General features: G+C 42.8%; 1 protein-coding gene across 3 annotated transcripts in view; it reads left to right on the top strand.

Moving 5' to 3' along the window:
• LOC148038603 (copper ion binding / methyltransferase) overlaps positions 1-20,953 on the top strand; it is a 248,227-nt gene that overhangs the window by 66,487 nt on the left and 160,787 nt on the right. For all 3 annotated transcript variants that reach the window (XM_087673802.1, XM_087673788.1, XM_087673795.1), the window contains exon 4: positions 16,590-16,684. In XM_087673802.1, the coding sequence (XP_087529928.1) occupies positions 16,590-16,684 (95 nt within the window). The remainder of the gene's footprint in view (positions 1-16,589; positions 16,685-20,953) is intronic.

Here is a 20,953-nt window from a genome sequence, read left to right as displayed (position 1 = left end):
TTCATCAGGGAGAAGCTTCTGGATGTGACCATTGATGTGGAGTACTACAAGATGGAGGATAATCTTCCAGATTTGTTTACAAAGGCGCTTCCCCAGGCTCTTCTTTGGTGACATGCCAGATCCCTCAACCTTATGTATGCCTCATCCAGGATCTGAGAGGGGTTGTTAGAGATCATCCCCTGGACACATGCATTTTCCTGTTTCAGGTTGTGTACATAGCCATTCGAGAGTGTTCCAGATCCATCAGGGTCAGTTTGAGTGCCACCTCAGCATTTCTGCCAGGTCAGCAGTCACACGTGTGATGGGAGATGCTGACGCAGATGCCATGTGGCAGAGACTGTGTAGTCAGACAGTTTTTGGCATTTTTTAATGCAGTCGGCTGCGTTTAATGCAGCGGACCTGATGCTGGACATTGTTCTTTTTCAGGCTATATATAGCCAGTCTTTTGGCACACTCTCATTCATTCACAGGCACTCTCAGCAGTTCGTGGAGATCAGATCGTGATCAGGCCCTGCTGTCCTCGAGGTGTGCTCGTGTGGTGGTATCATCGAGGAGGAGATACACAGACATATGCACTGCTCCCGTGTACAGATCTGCATTCCTTTGTATTCAGCATACTTCCTACAGCAGATCTTCTAGTTCTACTATCTCTTTCTCTCTCTCTCTCCTCTCTGTGTTCACTCTCTCTCTCAGTCTTGGTCCCACGCTTCCGCATCGCTGCACTCTGACAGTATCTTGTATAAAATCTCCTACATGTGAGCCTTAGTTTGAGTAAAACAAGGATATCAAGAGCTTTGATACAATCTTTATTTGTCAAATTCTCTTCCTAATATTTTAGGTGGAGGTTGTTCTTATGTATATGGCATTCTCTAAGCCTGTGTGCACACTGCATGCCAATGACAGGCAGCAACATTGGGCAGCCTGATTCTCTTTGTCTTGGGTAGGCATTACAGCCACGTGGGAAGGACACTTGGTGTACATGTGGGCAGACCCGGTCAGCCATTTTCATGCTGGGCAGCAATTGCATTCAGTCCAACCTGCATTAAATGTAGGTCAGCCAGTTTTCCAAGGCACTGGCCATTTTTTGCTGTGCCTCTCCATCGTGTCTAGTGCATCATCATTCTAGCCTTCCTCATCATCATTGTATCCATCTCTTGCCTTGTGTTTGGTGCCATCATTGGCGGTTCATGTTGCATGTGTTAGAATTTGCCAATTCTGGGTAGTGGGCTGTGCCCAATGTAATTTGTGTGGTATTGTGTGTAGACACTCATTAAAGTGTGAAAAGTGTGGTGTGTCTTAGGACTATACTGTTGTGACACTAGGCCCTCCCAGTTAATTTAACTCTAGTTAGGGTGTGGAAGGTTGGTTAGGTCAACCTTAGACCGTAGGCATACTTAGTATTTTCATTCTGCCGTTCTCACTTGAGCTAATACCATCTGTTTAACTCACATACGCTGTCATTGTCTACCGTTCCTCATCTCTCTCCTCCAAAGTGTGTTCTCACATTAGGTATTGGAGCAAGGTTACCTTGCCACCACTGGCTTTGTATGCCGAGGAGGAGTTGAGAGCTGCCACTGGTTTTCTGTTCATAAGGAGGAGCAAAAGGAAGGGATTGCTGCGGTGCCACCAGCTCACCACCTAGTGCTAGCCCTGACAGGCTTCTGTTTACCTCGCCTGTACAAGCTCCTGCTTGTGCCGCCTCAGCTAGTTCCCGCACACCTTGCACAGCTCCCCTGCCAGCCATCGCTGCCCTATGCTTAGTTTGCTGCTGCCCACTGCCCACTGCCCACTGCCCACTGCCCACTGCCCTGCTTGTGTGCCTGTAGTGTCGCCTGCATGCATAGCTCCCTATGCCTCCAGTTTGCTAGTGTCGCGCTGTTCTTTGTGCTGCCGCCCACCAGCTCCACCCTGCTTTAGGTTTGCTGTTGTAGATCAACACCTTGCCCATTGCTCACAATATGCCTCGGATCCCACATGCATTTTGAGGAGGTAAGAGGACTCAAAAATTTGGGGCTTTTGCCCAATTCAAGGTCCCGCTTATATTTCTTCATTGCAATCGCGAACATTGACCAATACTTTCGACATTTCCACAATAAATTTGGGGATTTTGTGATTTTTGGGTCTGGCACGCGTTCGGAGGTGCAACGAAGTTGCTAGTTGCTGTCAACTAGCATCTCAAGGTGACATTTCACTGAAATGTAAGGCTATAAATATAAATCTTCTTTAATTTCTCGGAATTTCTTTGAGGAAAATTGGGGCTTTTGCATTTCATGCATCCCAAGGCACCAAATAGGTGTAGGTACAGCATTTATTTGCTGATTGATATAGATTGGGCATGGAAATTGGCGAAATTTAGGGGATTAACAGCATGAAATTGCTGAAATTGAGTGTTTTGGCATGCATTCCAAGGTACAGCAGTGTATAGCTGTTTTCTGCAGTTTGGTATGCTTTATGAGGCATTTAAGGCAGAATTTTCTTTGAGACAATCTTGGGACAGTTTTGTGATTACATTATCTATCCCGGGTTGGGATTTTGGTACTCGTGGAAGTACATTTTACACGTCAGCTTGGAAGTGTTTGGTTGCAGACTTTGTGCATTATACGACAACAATGGCACAAGAAGGTCATAGTGATCAAAGCAACATTTTGGGTGTCCTTCCTCAAGAGGAAAAATTGGATGGCACCAATTACTCCTTGTGGAGTTTCATGGTGCGCAATGTGTTGGTTGCCTAAGGTCTTTGGGATTTTGTGACTAGTGATTTGGCTAGACTTAGAGGTTTTGCTCCGCAAATGCCTCAAAAAGGAGCTAGAAGACAGCAAGCTGCCCCTATTCGTCCTATAGACGAATAGAGGAAATGGGAGTCCAAAGATGCAAAGGCCTTGTATTTAATTGCTCTATTAGTCAATAGAGCAATAATACCTCATATTTGGCGTTGTAAGACCTCGAAGGCAGCATGGGATATTCTTAAGCAAAAGTTTGCAGCTAGAAATGAGGCTAGAATCTCTTACTTGAGAAGAGAATTGGCAAATGTATACATGGATGAGGGTGATTTCATGATAGATCACCTTACCTACACTCAAGATTTGAGAGAGTAGCTATTGAATATTGACGAGATGATACCTGATGAAGAGATTGTTAACATCACACTTAACTCACATCCAAAGCCTTATCTTGGTTTTTGTAATTCATTGAATTTGTCCTTGAGAGTAGCACAACAGCCCCTCACATTCATGGAGTTAAACTGGGCTCTTGTTGTGCAAGAGAAATAGACTAGCAATAATATCTCTATAAGATTAGGTGATGTAGTTATGCTTTCTAAGTATAAAAGCAAAGGCAAAGTTAAGCAACAAGTGAAAAATCAGCCACAGCTTTTGTGGGACAGCCATTTAGCAGGTCTTTCCAAGACATGGACAAAGGGAATAGAAAGGTAAATGCCACTACTGCAAGAAGCTCAGCCATTACGTAGGCGAATGCAGAAAGAGTTTAGTAAAGGAGAGAAAGGACTCCGGCTTGGCTGTCCATGAAACATTAGCCACTTGGTCTTCGGATGGTGAAATGTGATGATACAACCAACTTGATTGAGGAGGATTATGTATATCTCACTTGCAACTATGACACATATATGGCTGATTTACAACCAACTTGGCTGTCCATGAAACATTAGCCACTGGGTCTTCGGATGGTGAAATGTATATGGCTGATTTACAACCAACTTGGCTGTCCATGAAACATTAGCCACTAGGTCTTCGGATGGTGAAATGTGATGTTACAACCAACTTGATTGAGGATGATTATATATATCTCACTTGCAACTGAGACACGTATATGGCTGATTTAGCATTTAATAGTGCTGAATTGCAGTATACACAGTATTTTGATAGTGGGGTATCTAGGGCTTAGGCATATCACTTCTTGGAAGTGTTTGTTCACATTTGTGCAGTCAGCCCTTGCGGGAAAGAGAGTTTCTTGTGCAAACAACTCTAGTTATGTTGTTTGTGGCATTGGCATAGTTGTGATAACTACTATAGATATATTAGATTTTCAGCTTATGGATGTATTATTTGTGAGTGCGATTACTAAAAACCTTCTTTCAGTTTAAGCTTTCAATAAGCAAGGCTTCCAGGTCATCTTTGAAGATGATAAATGCATTGTTAGAGATAGAGAGCTTGATTATGCTCTTTCTTTGTTAGGTACTTTGTACAAAGGTCTCTTTTTATTGGATACTTATGAGAAGAGATCTCATTATGCTTTGACAATTAGTACACTTACTCACACTATGGAGAATGCAAAGCTTTGGCATGCTCGCTATGGTCATATGAGCTTTGGTGGTTTGAGGACACTTCAAGGTTGTTAGATGGTGTATGCTTTGCCTCCAATCGATACTCCATCTCCCCATGCATTTGAGGGGTGTATAGTTGGGAAAATGCATTGCTTTGCTTTTAAGGATGGTGTAGCATTTGTATTTTGTCATTTTTATAGATGACTATTCTCATTACACATGGGCATATGGCCTCAAGACAAGTTAGATGTATTCATACACTCAACATTTGGTTGCAAAATTAGAAGCAGAAATAGGTTTGAGGTGCAAACACTATGTATGGATCAAAGGGGGGAGTACATGTCTCGTGCATTTGAGATATTTTTGCTTGAGCATGGCCTCTTACATTACCATTTGGGATTTAGTTCACCCAAGATCAGCACGATATCATCATGGCATAGTTACAATTTGTGGAAAAGCTTCTACATAGGTTTAACATGTAGGATTGTAAACCTATGAGTACTCCGATGGAGCTAGGGCTGAAGCTTTCTATCATGGTGATAGTGAGATAATTGGGGTTGCAATTTATAGCCAGGTCTTTGGATGCCTTATTTATCTTTGCAAGGCACACCTTAACATAGAATTTGCAATATCTCAAGTGAGCATGTTTATGCAGTAGCCCACGTATAATTCATTCGCAAGCTGTTAAGCCGATCTTCCATTACTTGCAAGGTACTCAAATACATGCCTTGATATTTCTTAGGAGGGAGACTTGCAACTATAGGCTTACAATGATTTAGATTGGATTGGAGATTCAAATACTTGGCAATCTATTAGTGGTTATTGACTATTTTTGGGCCATTCATGCATCTCATGGCTTAGTAAGAAATAACCTATAGTGGTTGCCTTGTCTTGTGAGGTTGAGTATAAGGCAACCTTTAGAGCAATAGTAGAATGTGTATGGCTGCGTAGCGTAGATTGTTAGCTAATCTACAAATTTTATTAGAGGGTCCTACACTCATTCTCTCAGACAGGAAAAGTGCTATTGCAATAGCACAAAATCGTGCGTTTCATGCTTGCACAAAACACGTAGAAATTCATTACCATAATGCTAGAGAGAGATCTTATGTAGGAGAGATTAGCTTGATGTATGCTACCACATAGAAAAATGTTGCATGCATTTTCACCAAAGCTTTACCGCTTGAGAAGTTTGAGGCTTTTTGCAAGTCCTTGAACTTATTACCCTTTGGTGATTGATGATCCTTGTACCCCATCACATTGGCACTGTAGGGGGATGCTAGAATTTTCCAATTTGGGGTAATGCCCAATGTAATTTATATGACATATGGACACTCATTAAAGTGTCGAATTGTGATGTGTCTTAGGACTTTGATGTGATGACGCTAGGCCCTAGAATTAAGTTAATTCAACTCTAGTTAGTGTGTGGAAGGTTGGTTAGGTCAACCTTAGGCCTTGGTTGTACTTTCTACTTTCACTTTGCCATTCTCACTCTAGCTAATACACTCTCTTTAGCTCATACATTGACATTGTCCACCATATTTCGTTTCTCTATCATCTGTAGCCAACCGGTTTCTCACAATTTGTTGGGGCTAATAGATTGCAACCTTGTACCTTGGTGTTTACTCAATTTTGTTCCTTTGATTCCATTCCATTTCTCTTTTCTCCATCTTCTCTTCTCACTTGGAGTTTTTGTCTTTTCCATTGACGTCTTCTTGCAGGGAAGAATTTTTTTACCCTTGTGATTGGCCTCTTAAGTAGTGGTACTTTCATACCTTATAGTTTTCTTTCCTTCTCCCACTTTTCACTCTCATAAAATGAATAGAAGTTACTAGCACGTGTGCACACCTCAGACCAAACAAACCCACCACCCCACATCATCTCTTTACTAAGGTGTGAACAATTTTAGACTATACCTACCTACCTACATGGGAGTTGAATATCTGGAGCTACAACCATTTATTTCCCACTTAACGAAGTATCCACCTACCAAAGGGTTGCTCGAGATTTTCTTAGAGGAGAAAGATTGACTAATTTGAGTAGCCAGATTGCTATCTTGCATTGTCCTATAGTGTCTTAGAGTGAGAGAGGAGAGGAGAGTATAGAGTGGTGCTGAATATAGTCCACACTCTCAATAGGGTGTATTGTTGTACTAGATCTGGTAGAACTCATGAGAGTTGTGAAAACTAGCTTACATGTAGTTTTTGTGTTCCAAAGAACCATCTTACAGGTAGTTTTTTTGTATTCCATAGAATTACCTTACATGTAGTTTCTCAAGTATACTATTGAAGTAGAACTTCTTCTTAGAACTTTCTTACATGCAGTTTTCTATATTCAACATAACCACTTTACAAGTGGTCTCTGTGAGAGTGCGCAACGGAAGAGAAACACCAACACACACTTTTTTTTTTTTGGTAATATCCAGTGCAATATATTTATGTGCTCACAAATTTACAAGCTTGGGACCCCCGGAAAAGGGGGCTATCCCAAACTATCAGAAACATAAAAAGAAAAGCTCTATGCAGGAAGCGTCCATGTCACCCTCATGTGGATGATGCAATGTGACATTTAGCAAGTGTGACTCCCACTGACAGTGTGCCTGTCAAACATCTCCAAAGAAAAAGCCTTTGTTTCAGTGGCATTTTACACTTCCAGAGCATCCTAAGATTCTTCCACCACCATGCAAGAGACTTCGTTAAGTGCCACAGAGAATTAGCATGCTATTGAATCCATGGGGCAGGCTGAAGAAGCTTGTATACTTTGATGGAAGTTAAGGCAGAAAGAGAGACAGGACGAATGCATGTAGTAGATGGCTGTAATTGCCAATCCATAAGCCTGTTTGTATCAAGCATAGGTGGAATTGGTAGAAAGGGATGCAGTAAATCAGCAATTTTCTTCCATATAAACCTATGATGCATTCCCAATGCATAAGAGGTCATGGCCCGAGGAAAGGATAAAGTATATCCCCGATCATCCACCACATCCTGTATGTACCTAATTCCCAGTTTCATAAGATTGTATGCCCGAAGAGGTTCCTGTAAAGCAAGAGGAATTTCAAAAATGGCACTCCAATGAACGCTTTCTTTTCGCATGGAGTTTGTCCCCAAACAACTATTAGAAGCCCATTTGACCTTAAAGAGAACCTGTTTCCAATCAAGTATCAAAGTAGTAGAGAAAGGACAGCCAGGTATTCTGCCCACAAATTTGCCAATGACAACCTCCCAGAAATCCGAAATCCAATGACCATATGTAGAAGTGCTCATGTTGGCACACATGGATGCTAGCATACAAGTCCACGGCTGTTGCTGACGGAAGAAAGTATGCAACATGGTAGCCTTCCTTGCAAGGACATGATATCTTATATTGAGGATATTTAGTCCACCATGCATTCTTGGAGAGCACACCATTTCCATCCTCATGAGTCTCAATGCTTTCACAACAGCTTTTGTCTTCCACAGCATCTCCATAGCTTGAGACATAAAAGCGGAGATATCCCTCGATGACCAATGCAGCAAAGGCAAATAGAACTGGACATAAGACATCACAATGGATTGTACTATTCTGAGCCTGACATGAAGGGGCCAAGTAGAAATCTTCCAGTATTCCAATTTATGTTGCAGTCTTTGGAAAATCCATTTCAGTTGCATTTTCCTAGTGATATGCCATCCGATGGGGTATCCCAAATGCCTGACAATATCTGTGGAAAGCACCACCTGACCAGGCCATAGAATAGAGTGCCAGTCACATTGTTTGAGGGGAAGCAATTTAGATTTGTCAAAATTAACATGTAATCCGGCTGCCAGACCATATAGTGAAAGAGTGGCCATAAGCATGTGAAGGTCCCTTGGAGAATTCTGTGGCATGAAAAAAGAATCATCAGCATACGCTTGTGCCAAAAATGATGTAGCCCCTAGGATTTGAAGACCAGTCATCTGCCCTGTGTTTGTTAAGTGATCAAGATATACCAGAAGAGGATGGGTCACAATTGCATAGAAAAGAGCACTAAGAGGACAGCCCTACCTGACTGATCGACCCAATATCCATGAGCGAGACAAATGTCCCCCCAAAATGCACTGAGCAGTAGAGTCAGAGTAAAGCTAGTAAACAACATTTGCCATCTTGGGACCAAAGCCCAACTTAGTCATGATCTGAAAAATAAAATCCCATTGGACATTATCAAAGGCCTTAGCAATATCCACCTGCAATATAAGTACGTCTTGATGCGAGTATTTAGCATATTCAATTGCAGTCAAGGCATTGGATATATTGTCATGGATTTGTCTTCTCGGCACAAACCCATACTGATGAGGATGAAGTCCTGCATGCAGTATACCCTGTAGCCTATGCACAATCATTTTGGCAATAAGTTTGTAAAGCACAGGCATCAAGGTAATGGGCCTCCAATCTGATATATGATCATTGAGATGTTTTTTGGGCACAAGCTTGACTAAGCCATGCTTCCAAGAGTGCAGCAGCTGATTTTCTTGCCAGGCAACATTAATCATCTGCGAGAGGATCTCTTTTAAGTCGTCCCAAAAGGAAATATAAAATTCCACCGTTAGGCCATCCCATCCAAGAGACTTATGTTTATTGAGGTGTAGCAATGCATCATCCAGCTCTGTATTAGTAAAAGGCCTCTCTAAGGTAAGAGCATCATCCTGCTGAACTATTCCAGAGACATATTGGAGAAATTCATTCCTGACATCAATCACTTGATTTGACGGGAAACCAAGTGCAGAAAACAATTTCTGGAAATAATTGTGGCATTCGAAACACGAACACACACACACACACACACACACACACACACACACACACACACACACACACACACAGAGCAAAGGGTGAGGAAAGAAAGTTGCATTGACTGAAGATGAATGCTGATACAATGATGATGGACTGGTTAGTCCCTACGTACAACCCAAAGCATCAGTGAGGGCGCTAAATCAAGTTGATGATGATGGTAGCACCAAGCATAGACAGTCGGAGTGTGCACTTGCAAAGGAAGACTGAAAATTGAAGTGTGTGTTTTTGCCAAGTGGGAGGGGGGCTGGCTATAAATAGCAAAATCCCAAAAAAACTAGCCGACCTGCTCATGTAGGGGCCATAAATATTGGCCAACCAGCATTTAATGCTTGTTAGTGAAGTGAAAATGATAGAAAAAATTGGGGTGACCCTTGAAAATCCGAGTGACAATGACAATGTTCAATAGGTGAGGTAGACTATGGAAAGCAATAACTAGCCTAGAATGCACATAGGAAGCTGACAAATAAAGAAAATGCTCCTAAACTGCTAGAGCTTCTATGTCTCCACAGACTCTGACACGAGCTTACAACAAGGAGATGATAGACTGACATAACTAATATAGGCAGACTAACACCCCCTCTTAATCTTGGGAGTGTTTGAAGATCCAACAACCTCATGTGATGAAGCATCAAAGTCTTGGGCAAAGGCTTTGTGAAGAGATCCGCCGCATTGTCCTCCGTTGGACAATAGGCCATCGCTAACTTGGAAGCCAATATCCATTGCGAACATAGTGGTACTGAACCTTGATGCGCTTTGTGTGAGCATGAAACACATGGTTCTTTGCCAAAGCTACAGCACTCTGGTTGTTCACGTGCAACTCCATCGGTCCAGGCCAAGGAAAGCATCTCTGCCAACATGCGGTGAAGCCAAATTGCCTCAATAGTTGTAGAACACAAGGCATGATATGCTGCCTGTGTAGAAGAAAGGGCCACATTCGACTGCTTCTTACTGTTGCATAGATAACTCTCGATCCAAGGGAGAAGGCATAACTTGTAGTGGACCGTCGTGAATCCACATCACCTGTCTAGTCAAAATCACTCCAACTAGAGAGAGTAATCCCCTCTACATACTTGTTCTCGTAGGATTGAGTCCCCCATAAATAGCGAAGAATGCATAAGGCCGCTCGCCAATGCTCCTGAGTGGGAGTCTTTATGAAAGAAGACAACAATGCCAGAACAAAATAAATATCCAGTCGAGTGTGAATAAGCCAGATGAGGGAGCCAACAAGACACCTATAACGAGTGGCGTTTGTAAGGGGAGCTCCGATTGTTGCCAAAAGCTTGGACTTTGGGTCCATGGGGCAAGAAAGAGGCCAACAATTGGCTATACCAAACTCTGAGAGAAGCTCGGAAATGTATTTGTGCTACGAAATAAAAATGCCCTGTGCCATTTGATAGATCTCCAACCCAAGGAAGAATTGGAGGATCCTAAGATCCATCATGTCAAACTCTTGTCTCAATCTTCGGAGTACGATCAACCTCCTGAGTCGAGCTTCTCGTAATAATAAGATCATCTGCATATAGGATAAGAAAAACACACTTGCCACCCTCAACCTTGAAGACTTGAAGTATAGGTTGGGTTCATGAGCTGATCAATGAAAGCCACTCTGTAGAAAGAAGTGATCAATCCTTTGGTACCAAGCACGAGGATACTATTCAAGAAGGCAGACTTAACGTCCATCTGATAAATAGGCCAATGGTGGTGGGCTGCAAGAGCCAAAATAAGCTGAGTATAGTAGACTCTAGAGTTGTAGGTGCAAAAGTCTGAAAATTGTCCAAACTTGCCCTCTGAGCGAAACCCTTGGTATTAAGCCTAGCTTTGTGCTTGTTCAAGGAGCCATCTGCAAGGTACTTGGTCTTATAGACCCACTTCACACTATCACCTTTGGCTTTGGCGGATGAGGAACCAATTCCTATGTTTGATTACACTCGATAGAATTTAGCTCCTCTTGCATGGCCTAATGCCAATTGTCGTGTGCAAGAGCCTCCTGAACTATAGTAGGTTCATTGGCAAAGAATCTGTGATATAAGAGTATAGTTCACACAAAGTGAACTATTCCGTTGGGCTTGTAAGAGGGCTGATGTGTGCGGACTGGAGGAGTAGCAAGAATATGAGAAACACGTGAATCTTGTATGAGCAATCAGTATCAACGAGGGACCCGAATAGACTCATACTGTTGCGAAAGAGAGTGAGTAGCTATCGAGACCTGTAATGCACTTTTCTAGGGTAGGGACTCCCCCTCATGTAGGGAATGTAAATCCTCCTCATCTCAAGAAGGCTTCTGCTTTGACGGGGCTGATTAGCCATAGAAGACTTTGGAGGGGAGGTTGAAGGAGTGGAAGTATATGATGAAAAAGTAGTAGTTACATCCATCAAAGGTGGTAGGGAAGCTGGAGTAGAGGGTGGAAAAGGAGGTGGAGGAGCCGAAAAGGAGGAAGGGGTGCGAAGAGGCAACCTGGAAGGAAGGAAAGGAACTGAGGGTGGGGGAGGATCAGTTGATGATGAAGAATCACTAGGAATAGAACCATCAATAGGATCCTTGGAGGCCGAAGCCTTGTTGAAGATCACATCCCTGCTCACCTCAAGCTTCCGTGTCATCTGGTTATAGAGTCGATAGTCCTTCATGGTAGTGCTGTAGCCCATGAAGATAAGCTTCATGGACTTTGAATCAAGCTTCGTCTTCCTCTTCTTCTTGTCCACATAGACAAATGCATCACATCCAAAGATGCAAAAGTGAGACACAGAAGGCTTTCGACCAAAGAAAGCCTCGTAGGGAGTCATATCCTGTAATGCAGAAGTCGGGTATGATTGTGGATGTGAACCGTAGTAGTCATTGCCTCATTCCAAAGGGTATGAGGAAGACCCCGATGCTTCAACACGATATCTCTAGCATGGTTCGATTTGCACACTCCACCACACCATTCTCCGAAGGTGTGTTAGGATGAGTATACTCCACCCGAATTCCGTGATCCTTGCAAAATTGAGAAAAGAGATTAGAAATAAACTCTTCGCCATGATCGCTTGGTATGCCACGAACTTCGGAAGTAGTTTGTCTCCACAAATAACCTTCCACTCATAGAAATGGAAGGACGCCTCACTCTTGTACTCCAGGAAATACGACTACACATAACGATCGAAGTCATCTACAATCAACATGAGATACTTGTCCTTCCCAAGGGAGGCCGTGCCCAAAGGTTGGTGTGAACCAACTCAAGCGGGGTAGAAGCTCTTCTAGTAGCAACCTAGGGATGTGGTTGCCTATACTGCTTGTGCCTCAAACAACTAGGGGACAAAGTGTGAATAGGAGGGAAGTCGGGAAGTCCCTCTACCATCTTCTTTCGGGAAGCTTGTTGTATTGTGTCAAAATTGAGATGACCATGACAAGTATGCCAAAGCAGCCCAAGCTCATGGAAAGACCTCGCGGCTTAGGCTGGAGCATATAAAGCTTACCCTCCTCGAATCTTGTCCAAAGAATGACACTTGTACAAGCATCCTCCATTGTCACTGCATCTTGTGTAAATACCATGTGGATACAAAGTTGTGTAAGACCATGAATAGACAAGAGGTTAAAACCTAAATCCGGTACATAGAGAAATTTGGTTGAAGAAGACTGTGTGTCTAGCAGCAAAGGAATAGTTCCCACTCCTTAAACGGAAATTGTAGAGTTGTCACCAATAGTGACTGTGCCCTCTTTGGCACTCAGATCTTGAAGCGAATCCTGTTTATAGGTCATGTGAGAAGAGATCCCACTGTCAACAAGCCAAGGCTTCTGTTGACTGGAAGAAGCAAGAGCTGTATCCTCCTTGGCAAATACATGCACAAAGATAGACTATGTTGTTACCGGGGCATCCTTCAAATCCTTCTTCTTTGGCTTCAAATGGAGGTACTTTTGCCAACACTTCTCCTTGGGATGAGTGCCCTTCCCATAGTGTGGGCACTTGGGCTTCTTCTCCTTCTTCTCATCCTTCTTGTCCTTTTGCTTCTTGTCCTTGGCCTATGCCTTCTTCTTCTTTCCTCCACTTGCACCTATAGTAAATGCCTTGATGGAGCCAAAACCACTGGCTCCAACCTCTTTGAATCGCTTGTCATGCTCCAAGACAAGCAGTGAAAGCTCCTCCCATAAAAGTGTCTTGCGGGTCCTGGATGTGATAAGGCTGGTGTGGAAGACATCGAACCAAGTAGATAGCATCTGAGACAAAAGGATCATAGCCATGTCTTCAAAGGATATCATTTGACCAACAAATAAAAAAAATGCACCTAAATGCTAGAGCTACTATGTATCCGTAAAACTCTGACAAGAGCTCACAAATAGGAGATGACAAATTGATATAACTAACATATGCAAGCTAACAGTCTTTAGTATTTAAGAGAACTACCTTACAATTAGTTTCAAACTACATTGGAGACCATTCCAAAGTACATATTTGTACAATCATACTACTTGATAAATAGCTTCATAAATACAAGTTTCTTGTGTCTCATTTGAGCACTCTCTCTTGTCATTATATGCTAGTACATTTTGAGTTATTTAAATTTACTTGCATAATTGAGTTGCCTAAAATCAAGTCCCATAAGTTGATTCTTTAGACATATAATGTTGGGTATGGAGCTTGCGTGCATGACCAGCAGGCTATGGTGGATGGAACGCCATGAGAGAGAGAGAGAGAGAGAGAGAGAGAGAGAGAGAGAGAGAGAGAGCTCTTGCAAGTACACACAAACTAAAAGATGGATTGATAATGAGATATGTGAGATGAAAGTACAAGTGATAGGGTGTGAATGTATAAGCTAAGGTATCCACCTACACCTTTGACTCTTATTTGATTCTAAGTGGTGTAAAAGGTATTCACACCTAAACACATACTTTTACACACGATAACATGTGTTAACACATGGGGATAAGTAAATCTAACAAATCTCCCTTTTGGTCATGGTCATTGAACTTGTGGCATGAAACATACGAAAAAAGAAAAGGGAAGGTCTTACCTCGAAGAGATAGTGTCGAATCCCATACAATGTTTCTTGAAAAGGAGATGCATATGTAAGAGAGATACAACACGAGGTAGGTCATGACATGGTCTACTGACAAGCTTAGGGACCCAATATATGACATGGTTGAGAGGCTCATATGTATGACTCAGAGGTTGATCAAAAGTCAGCATGGCTCAAAGGCATCGAGCACATGACCAGAGGCCGAATGCACGGGTATAGCTTTCGAGATCAACTTAGAGGTCATGTGGGAAGTGGTTACAATCCACCTTGAAATTTAGCTCCTTTGTGAATCAAAAGGAAAGAAAAGAAAAAAATAATACAACTCATTTTGGATTAAAATACGGGTAGAGGACCCCACACAATATTTAATAAGTGATGGAAAGGTCTTAGTGCATGCATGTACATGGCTAGTGTCTAATTCCGATCACCTAAAACTTTTAAAATTTTTATTTTTAAATTATTTATTTTTTGTAAATTTTAATGGGATTAAAATCCCCCCTTGATGTTGATGTTGAGGACATCGCGACGATTAGTGTTGATTGCTTGTGATAGTGTCGCCAAACATCGGATGCTTGGTGGGCCATTGTTTGCCCCCTTTAAGAAATAATTAAACCTTTATGATTAAAGGTTGAGGAGAAAAGGCTGATCAGACTGCTGAATGATGATGTGACTGGTCAACGGATGGTAGGTGACAGGCATGTGGGGCTGTGTCGGCTTGAGGCTGATGATGTGATAATGGCAGAGCAGTTGATGAGGATCCGCTGGTTGATGGGGCTCGTGTCAGGGCAGACAGACTTGATGGGCCAGGACAGGAATGCATGTGAGACAGTTAGGTGGACCCTTCCAGGGTGGTGCTCAACAGGTCGGACAGGCCACAGGTCAGTTGTGGAGGACAGGCTTCAGCCATGCATGCAGATAGGAAGCGCAAAACTTTCACCTTCTCCTCTTCTTCTCTCACAGAACTAGGCAGACTGCAGTGCTCAGCAGTATCCCTGCTATTTATTTCTTCTCCTTCTTTTTCTTTTTCTTCTCTGCTGCACCACAGTATGAGCAGTCCTAGGCTGTAGGCACAACAGGGAATAGGGCAGAAGTGCTACAGATCTGGTTGTTGTGCTGGACAGACAGCACAGAAGGACCAATGACTGCCGAATGCAATGTCACAGGTGGCAGCTCAGGCTGAACTGGGCATGCTGAAGCAGCACAGGTGATGTGAACTAGTCGATCCTACTCTGATACCACTGTTGGGTATGGAGCTCATGTGCATGACCAGCAGGCCGTGGTGGATGGAACTCCATGGCTTGCAAGTACGCACAAACTGATAGATAGATTGATAATGAGATAGATGAGATATGTGAGATGAAAGTACAAGTGATAGGGCCTGAATATATAGGCTAATGTATCCACTTACACCTTTGACCCTTAGTTAATGCTAAGTGGTGTAAAAAGTGTTCACACCTAAACATACACTTTTACACATAATAATGTGTGTTCACACATAGGGATAAATAAATCTAACAGATAAGATTTCCTAACTACATCTTGCAACCTTCATACACACAACCAGTCATAGTGCTCTACCCCCACCCATGCCCTTTTTTTGTATCCCTATATGGGCATTGCATTCTACATTCCTTTTCACTTTGCTTTGCAGTGTATATCACTGATTACCATGTACCATGTCACACTTTGATATCTAGTGATTATTCCTATTGTTCTGTCTTGTAGTCCGTTTTTGTCGTCGAGAGACATTAGTGTACCTTTCCTTTTTTGTCACAATTGTGTGTGAGCTTTGCATCAAACCCAAGAAAAGTGGCTCAATATATTCAACAGGAACTTTGAAATCATGAGATTATGAGTCCAAGTTTTTTCCTTGAACATTTCAGAACATTGTAAGGGCTACCTAATGACACAATTATGTGTGAAACATGATTACTAAGAAATGAGGTACAAGGTAAAGAATGTAAAGGTAGGATGTGATACCAAGAGTTCAGTGTTTCCTTCTCTTGTATTTCCAAGATGTTTTTATACGTCAGGAGCCAAAGATTGTGGGTGGATCAATATGTTCAACAAGAACTTTGTATGAATGAGGTTTCCGCCCCATCTATTACTACTGATAGATTAAGCATGACAAGAAGTTGCAATGATGTGGGATATATGTGGTAGACAATGTTTTGCACATTTCAAAAGGTCATAAAGCTTACTATATGGCATGGTGATATGTGGAACAAGATTGCTAAGAAATAGAGGCAAGGAGAAGAATAGATGGGAGGATAGAGGGCCTTTGTGTCCTTTGTGCAAGAAAAGGGTTTCTAACAGCAGGAAGATTTGGTATCTGTGGCATAATTCTTATCATGCAGCTAAGAAAGATAAGTACATTTTTAATAACAGAAACATAAACATAAATGTAAATCATAAACAGGTTTAAAAGAGTTTAACAAAGAACTATCATTGTTTCAATGTTATGATATTAATACCAACATATTAAAACATTTTCTAATTAGTTTAGCTGTCTTGGTAGGGCTATTTGTGATACATGGCCTGATGCTGCTGAGCTCGCAAATGTAGTGGAACAATCTGAAGCGATGTCATTTGTACGCAGACGCCTATTCCAAGGTTTTTGTTATCTTTCAGCATTTTTCATCTGTAGTATTAAGCATATTAATGAGGTCTGATTGTAATAACTTTGTTCATGTCAAAGGTTATTAAGTAGCATCTATTGTGTTATTATACATCTAGTGAAACATTTGGTCTAAGGTGCATTGAAGCCATTGAGTTTGGTCTAGTTAACACATCTGATGCTGTTTCCCTAATATATGTGGCGAGATGGATTGATTGAAATTTCTTTCCAGCCTCGTACTGAGCAATACAGAGTTGAACCAGGTGATCAGGCTGGATATTATGCATTTGGACAGTTATAAGACTTGGGTGAGTCAACTGCAGCAGCTTGCCAGAAAGGCAACTCATCACCAGATGCACTTCTTGCAACTTTGTGAGGATGGATTTATTATATGACCAGCTTATATGGAGACCCCCTTTGTCACACAGCCTTGGATGCTCTATAGACCAAATCCACACATACTGACTCTAGCGAAGGGTAGACAACAAGATTTGAGGATATAGGAGCGCAAATGCTAACTTTTTGGAGTGAAGATTGATTCTTGGAGCACTACATCTGCTGATGTGTGTTGTAAAAATGAGATCAAGGGGACGTAGCAGTGCCTCTTTCAAGAGGGATTTCAACCTCTGCAATGGATCAAGGAGTTCAAGGGCCAATGGTATCTTGGGCTTTCTATCAGAGCTTCGGTGACATAGGGAGACCCTTTTGAGAGAGAGGGGCTGTAATGTGCCTGCTCCTCAAATTGTGGGACATGTCTTAGCAGTCCATCGAGAGATATATCTAGAAGACGCCACCCGGCACTCCCAAGGAATGACATGGGATTTGTCAACTAGGGTCTCTCGAGTCTGTCTCGCAAGGGAACTTATCCGGCCGTTCCCACTAGGATCGACCGGAAGTCCGGGTTCCTAGTAGTCGAGTCTTCCTAACAGCCTTCTAGCATCGGGCGACAGCCGCTCCACTTTGCGTAGATACAACTGGACCAAGGTAGACTCATATCGCACTCAGTTCAAAGAGAATGGGAAACGAGAGGGATGTATCGCTCAACCTCTCTGCCCGTAAGGCATAGTCCCATTCCAGTCCCCTAAAACGGCATGAATGAGATTTTTAACTTACAAGTTCTATGGTCCTTATCTATCTAACATTTGCATCAAATAAATTCCATTGAGGAAAGCTCTCCGCTAACCGAGACCACCTTGGCGTAGGATGGATGCGACGGTCACATCCACCAGGCTTCCCTCGGGGGTTGTTTTAGTTATCTAATTACCTACCACATTATGTTTGACACATAAAAGCAGCTTCCTTAATTAACCCGTTAATCACAGGTTCCTTTACATAATTTAGGGCGCAGACACGAAGACAAGGTAAAACAAGATCAAATACTTCCTTAACTTACCTTCAGGTTAATGTTTGTCTCCCGCCCATACAGGAGAATTAATTGTCCCTTTCTGCCTCTGCAGTAAAATCCTTCCGTCTCCCGGAAATAAAAACCCGAAGGTTTATCCTACCAAGATTCTGCCTTGTAACTAGTATCAAGGCCTTGAGATCCTATCTTGAGTCACGTAGAACACTTGTGTAGGGTCCGGAGGCATTGGGATTTACGGCCAGAGCCCCCCTTGGCACCCAAGCGTCCTCCTACGCCAAGTAATTTCCACGGAGAGACCTCTCGCGGCGGGTTCGGTCCACATTCCCGGCGCGGATTCATAACCCCCTTGGTTAGGGTTTGGCGGTTCGCGGGGGGTAGCTAGTGCCATCCTTCCTTAATTATCCCTTTAGGAAATCATCCACAGCTGAAGCAACCAGCCTAATAACATTTACTAGGGAAAACATCCCTTTTGTTCCTATGGCAATTTATCCTTACAGTTCCCACCATGAAAATATAATCACTTGGATATTCATCCAAAATCACAACCAATCCTTAAGTATCATTTCGGAAACAATCAAGCTGAAACAACCAGCCTAACATCCTTTAACTAGGAAAACATCCTTTCCTAATCCAGCAAGTAACCACTCTGCTTACTAACCTCTTTTCCATCTCAAATAAGGTCAACCCTCTTTAGAAACATCAATGGTAAACCATCTCAACAAGTCCCTTAAGCCACCGTTGCATTGGAACTTAGCTTATCCCTACTTAAATCATTTTCAGTTTTGATATACTGTCTCCCTAGGGTTTACTCTTCCCCTTAGCATTTAGCCCTTGGGATTTAGGGTTGCTCAAGGAACAACTTTAACGGTTATCTTCTAGATCTTTTTAATGATCTATGTGATTTCACCTTGACCTTTATTAACCAAGGCTACCTATTTAGGGTAGAAGATCAACCCATCTTAAGTCCTTTTATGGCGAACACATGCATTTATGTTTTTCATGATATATCGGATTAGGGTCTAACTTGCCCATCTTCTCTCTAAGACAAATTTTAACTTTATCCTACAATTTCAAGGCTATTATACAAAACTTGAATTCAAGCACTTCAATGTACGTTAAAATTGATGCAATCTTCCTATGCAACCTTGACACGCTTCTTGTTATATTTTATGCAATTTTTCTTCAATGCATCATCTATTGTTACTTGCTTTTTAGTCTCCTTTCCTATTACTCATCTAATGTAATACTAATGACTTACCTATTTTATGCATGCAATTCTACCTCTATTTAAGAATTCAAGATGCGTGAGGAGAATCTAAATCTTGGTACAACCTGGATATGAGCTATAGTTGCTGGAGGGTTGGTGGTATTCATGTCTCCGCTTGCATTGGATATATTCCTAGCTCCGTTTGCAACTTCAGCACTTGTGCTCCTTGTAACTCGTCTCTTGGGTGCCATCCTTGTGCGTTCTCTTGGTCTTGCAACCCTTGAGGTAAATCGACCGCTCTTGCCTTGACAGAAGGAAGTGGTACGAGGGTTCACAAGGAATCTAAGGCCAATCAATGTGACTTTAAACATGCATAACTCTTCTTCTTCTTTTACCCTCTTCCCAATTTGTTTTCCTTCTATCTCACCCTCTCCATCTCATAGTCTTCTCTCTCTCTCTCTCTCTCTCGCTCTCTCTTGTTTTGCTTCTTCTTCTCTTCTTCTCCTTCTCTCTCTCCCTCTTCTTCTTCTTCTTCTTCTTCTTCTCCTCTCTCCCTCTTCTTCTCCTTCTTCTCCTTTTCTCTCTCCCTCTTCTTCTTCTTTTCTTCTCTCCTTCTCCTACTCTCTCTCTCTCTCTCTCCTTCTTCTCCTCCTTTTTCTTCTTCTTCTTCCCTTCTTCTCCTCTTTCTCTCTCTCCCTCTCCTTCTTCTTCTTCCTCGGGGCAGCAGTGCGGCGCTATTTTTTATCACCGAGGGGGGGGGGGGGGAGGGGCTCTGCGGACTGACGAGGAGGAGGAGGAGGGGGAGCTGCTGATCACGACGAGGAAGGGGCTACGTTGCCGGAGGGAGGGGGAAGGCCCCTCTTTTTAAAGAGGGGGAGGAGGGTAGTATGGCCGCCACCCCTGCCACCTGGGGGGGCTGCATGCCCCCCCCTAACTCCCTCTTACTCACTCACTCACTCACTCACTCACTCTCTCTCCCCGCCATGCAGTCGGCAGGGGGAGAGAGAGTGAGAGTAAAAAGAATTTGAAATTTTTTTAAAAAATTTTCTTATGGGGGGGGGGGGGGAGGGTTTCGCATGGGGGGGGGGGGCACGGGGGTCACGGGGGGGAATATTACAGGGGCAAAGCCCTCCGATCTTGATAGATGAAGTGCCTTGACTAACTTCTTCTCCAAGACAATAACTAGTATGAGCACCCTTCACACTCTTTCCTAGGTGACCGCCCCTATAGGCCAAGGTAGACCATCGAGAGAAGGAGCCACCTGAAGTGGACCATGGCCCTTGACAGAGTGAGATGCTCCAAGCCCCTTGGGAAATGGCCCCTTTGTCCTACCATTGATAGATTAGGGCCATCATCACTCACCATAGAGGGCACACATTGAGATAAATCAGTTTGGGTGCTTGGAGTACTTGGCATGCCACCTTGTTGTGGCCCAAAAATAGCTCATAAAACTCATGATCTGACTTGGCCAAGTAGGCCCTCTTTTGCCTTTGAGGTAGGTAGCAATAGATCGTGCATGCTTGGCCATGTGCATAGTTAACTTGCACTTCATCTTGTTGGAGGCAAATATGAGTTTCTTGGCATTCATCATTGTACTAGCTATGTTTTGTGACATTCTTGCTTTTGGGTGGAAGTGAGAGGACTTAGGAGGTAGGGTGTGAGGAAATTACATCGTAGCCAAAGGTATGGAGTGTG

The sequence above is a fragment of the Lygodium microphyllum genome, chromosome 3 (genome assembly GCF_053477565.2).
Source record: "Lygodium microphyllum isolate KBCC chromosome 3, Lygodium_microphyllum_v1.1.10, whole genome shotgun sequence".
Taxonomy (NCBI): Eukaryota; Viridiplantae; Streptophyta; class Polypodiopsida; order Schizaeales; family Lygodiaceae; genus Lygodium; species Lygodium microphyllum.
The sequence above is the reverse complement of the archived record's forward strand: the minus strand, read 5'-3'. Positions and strand labels throughout refer to the sequence as shown.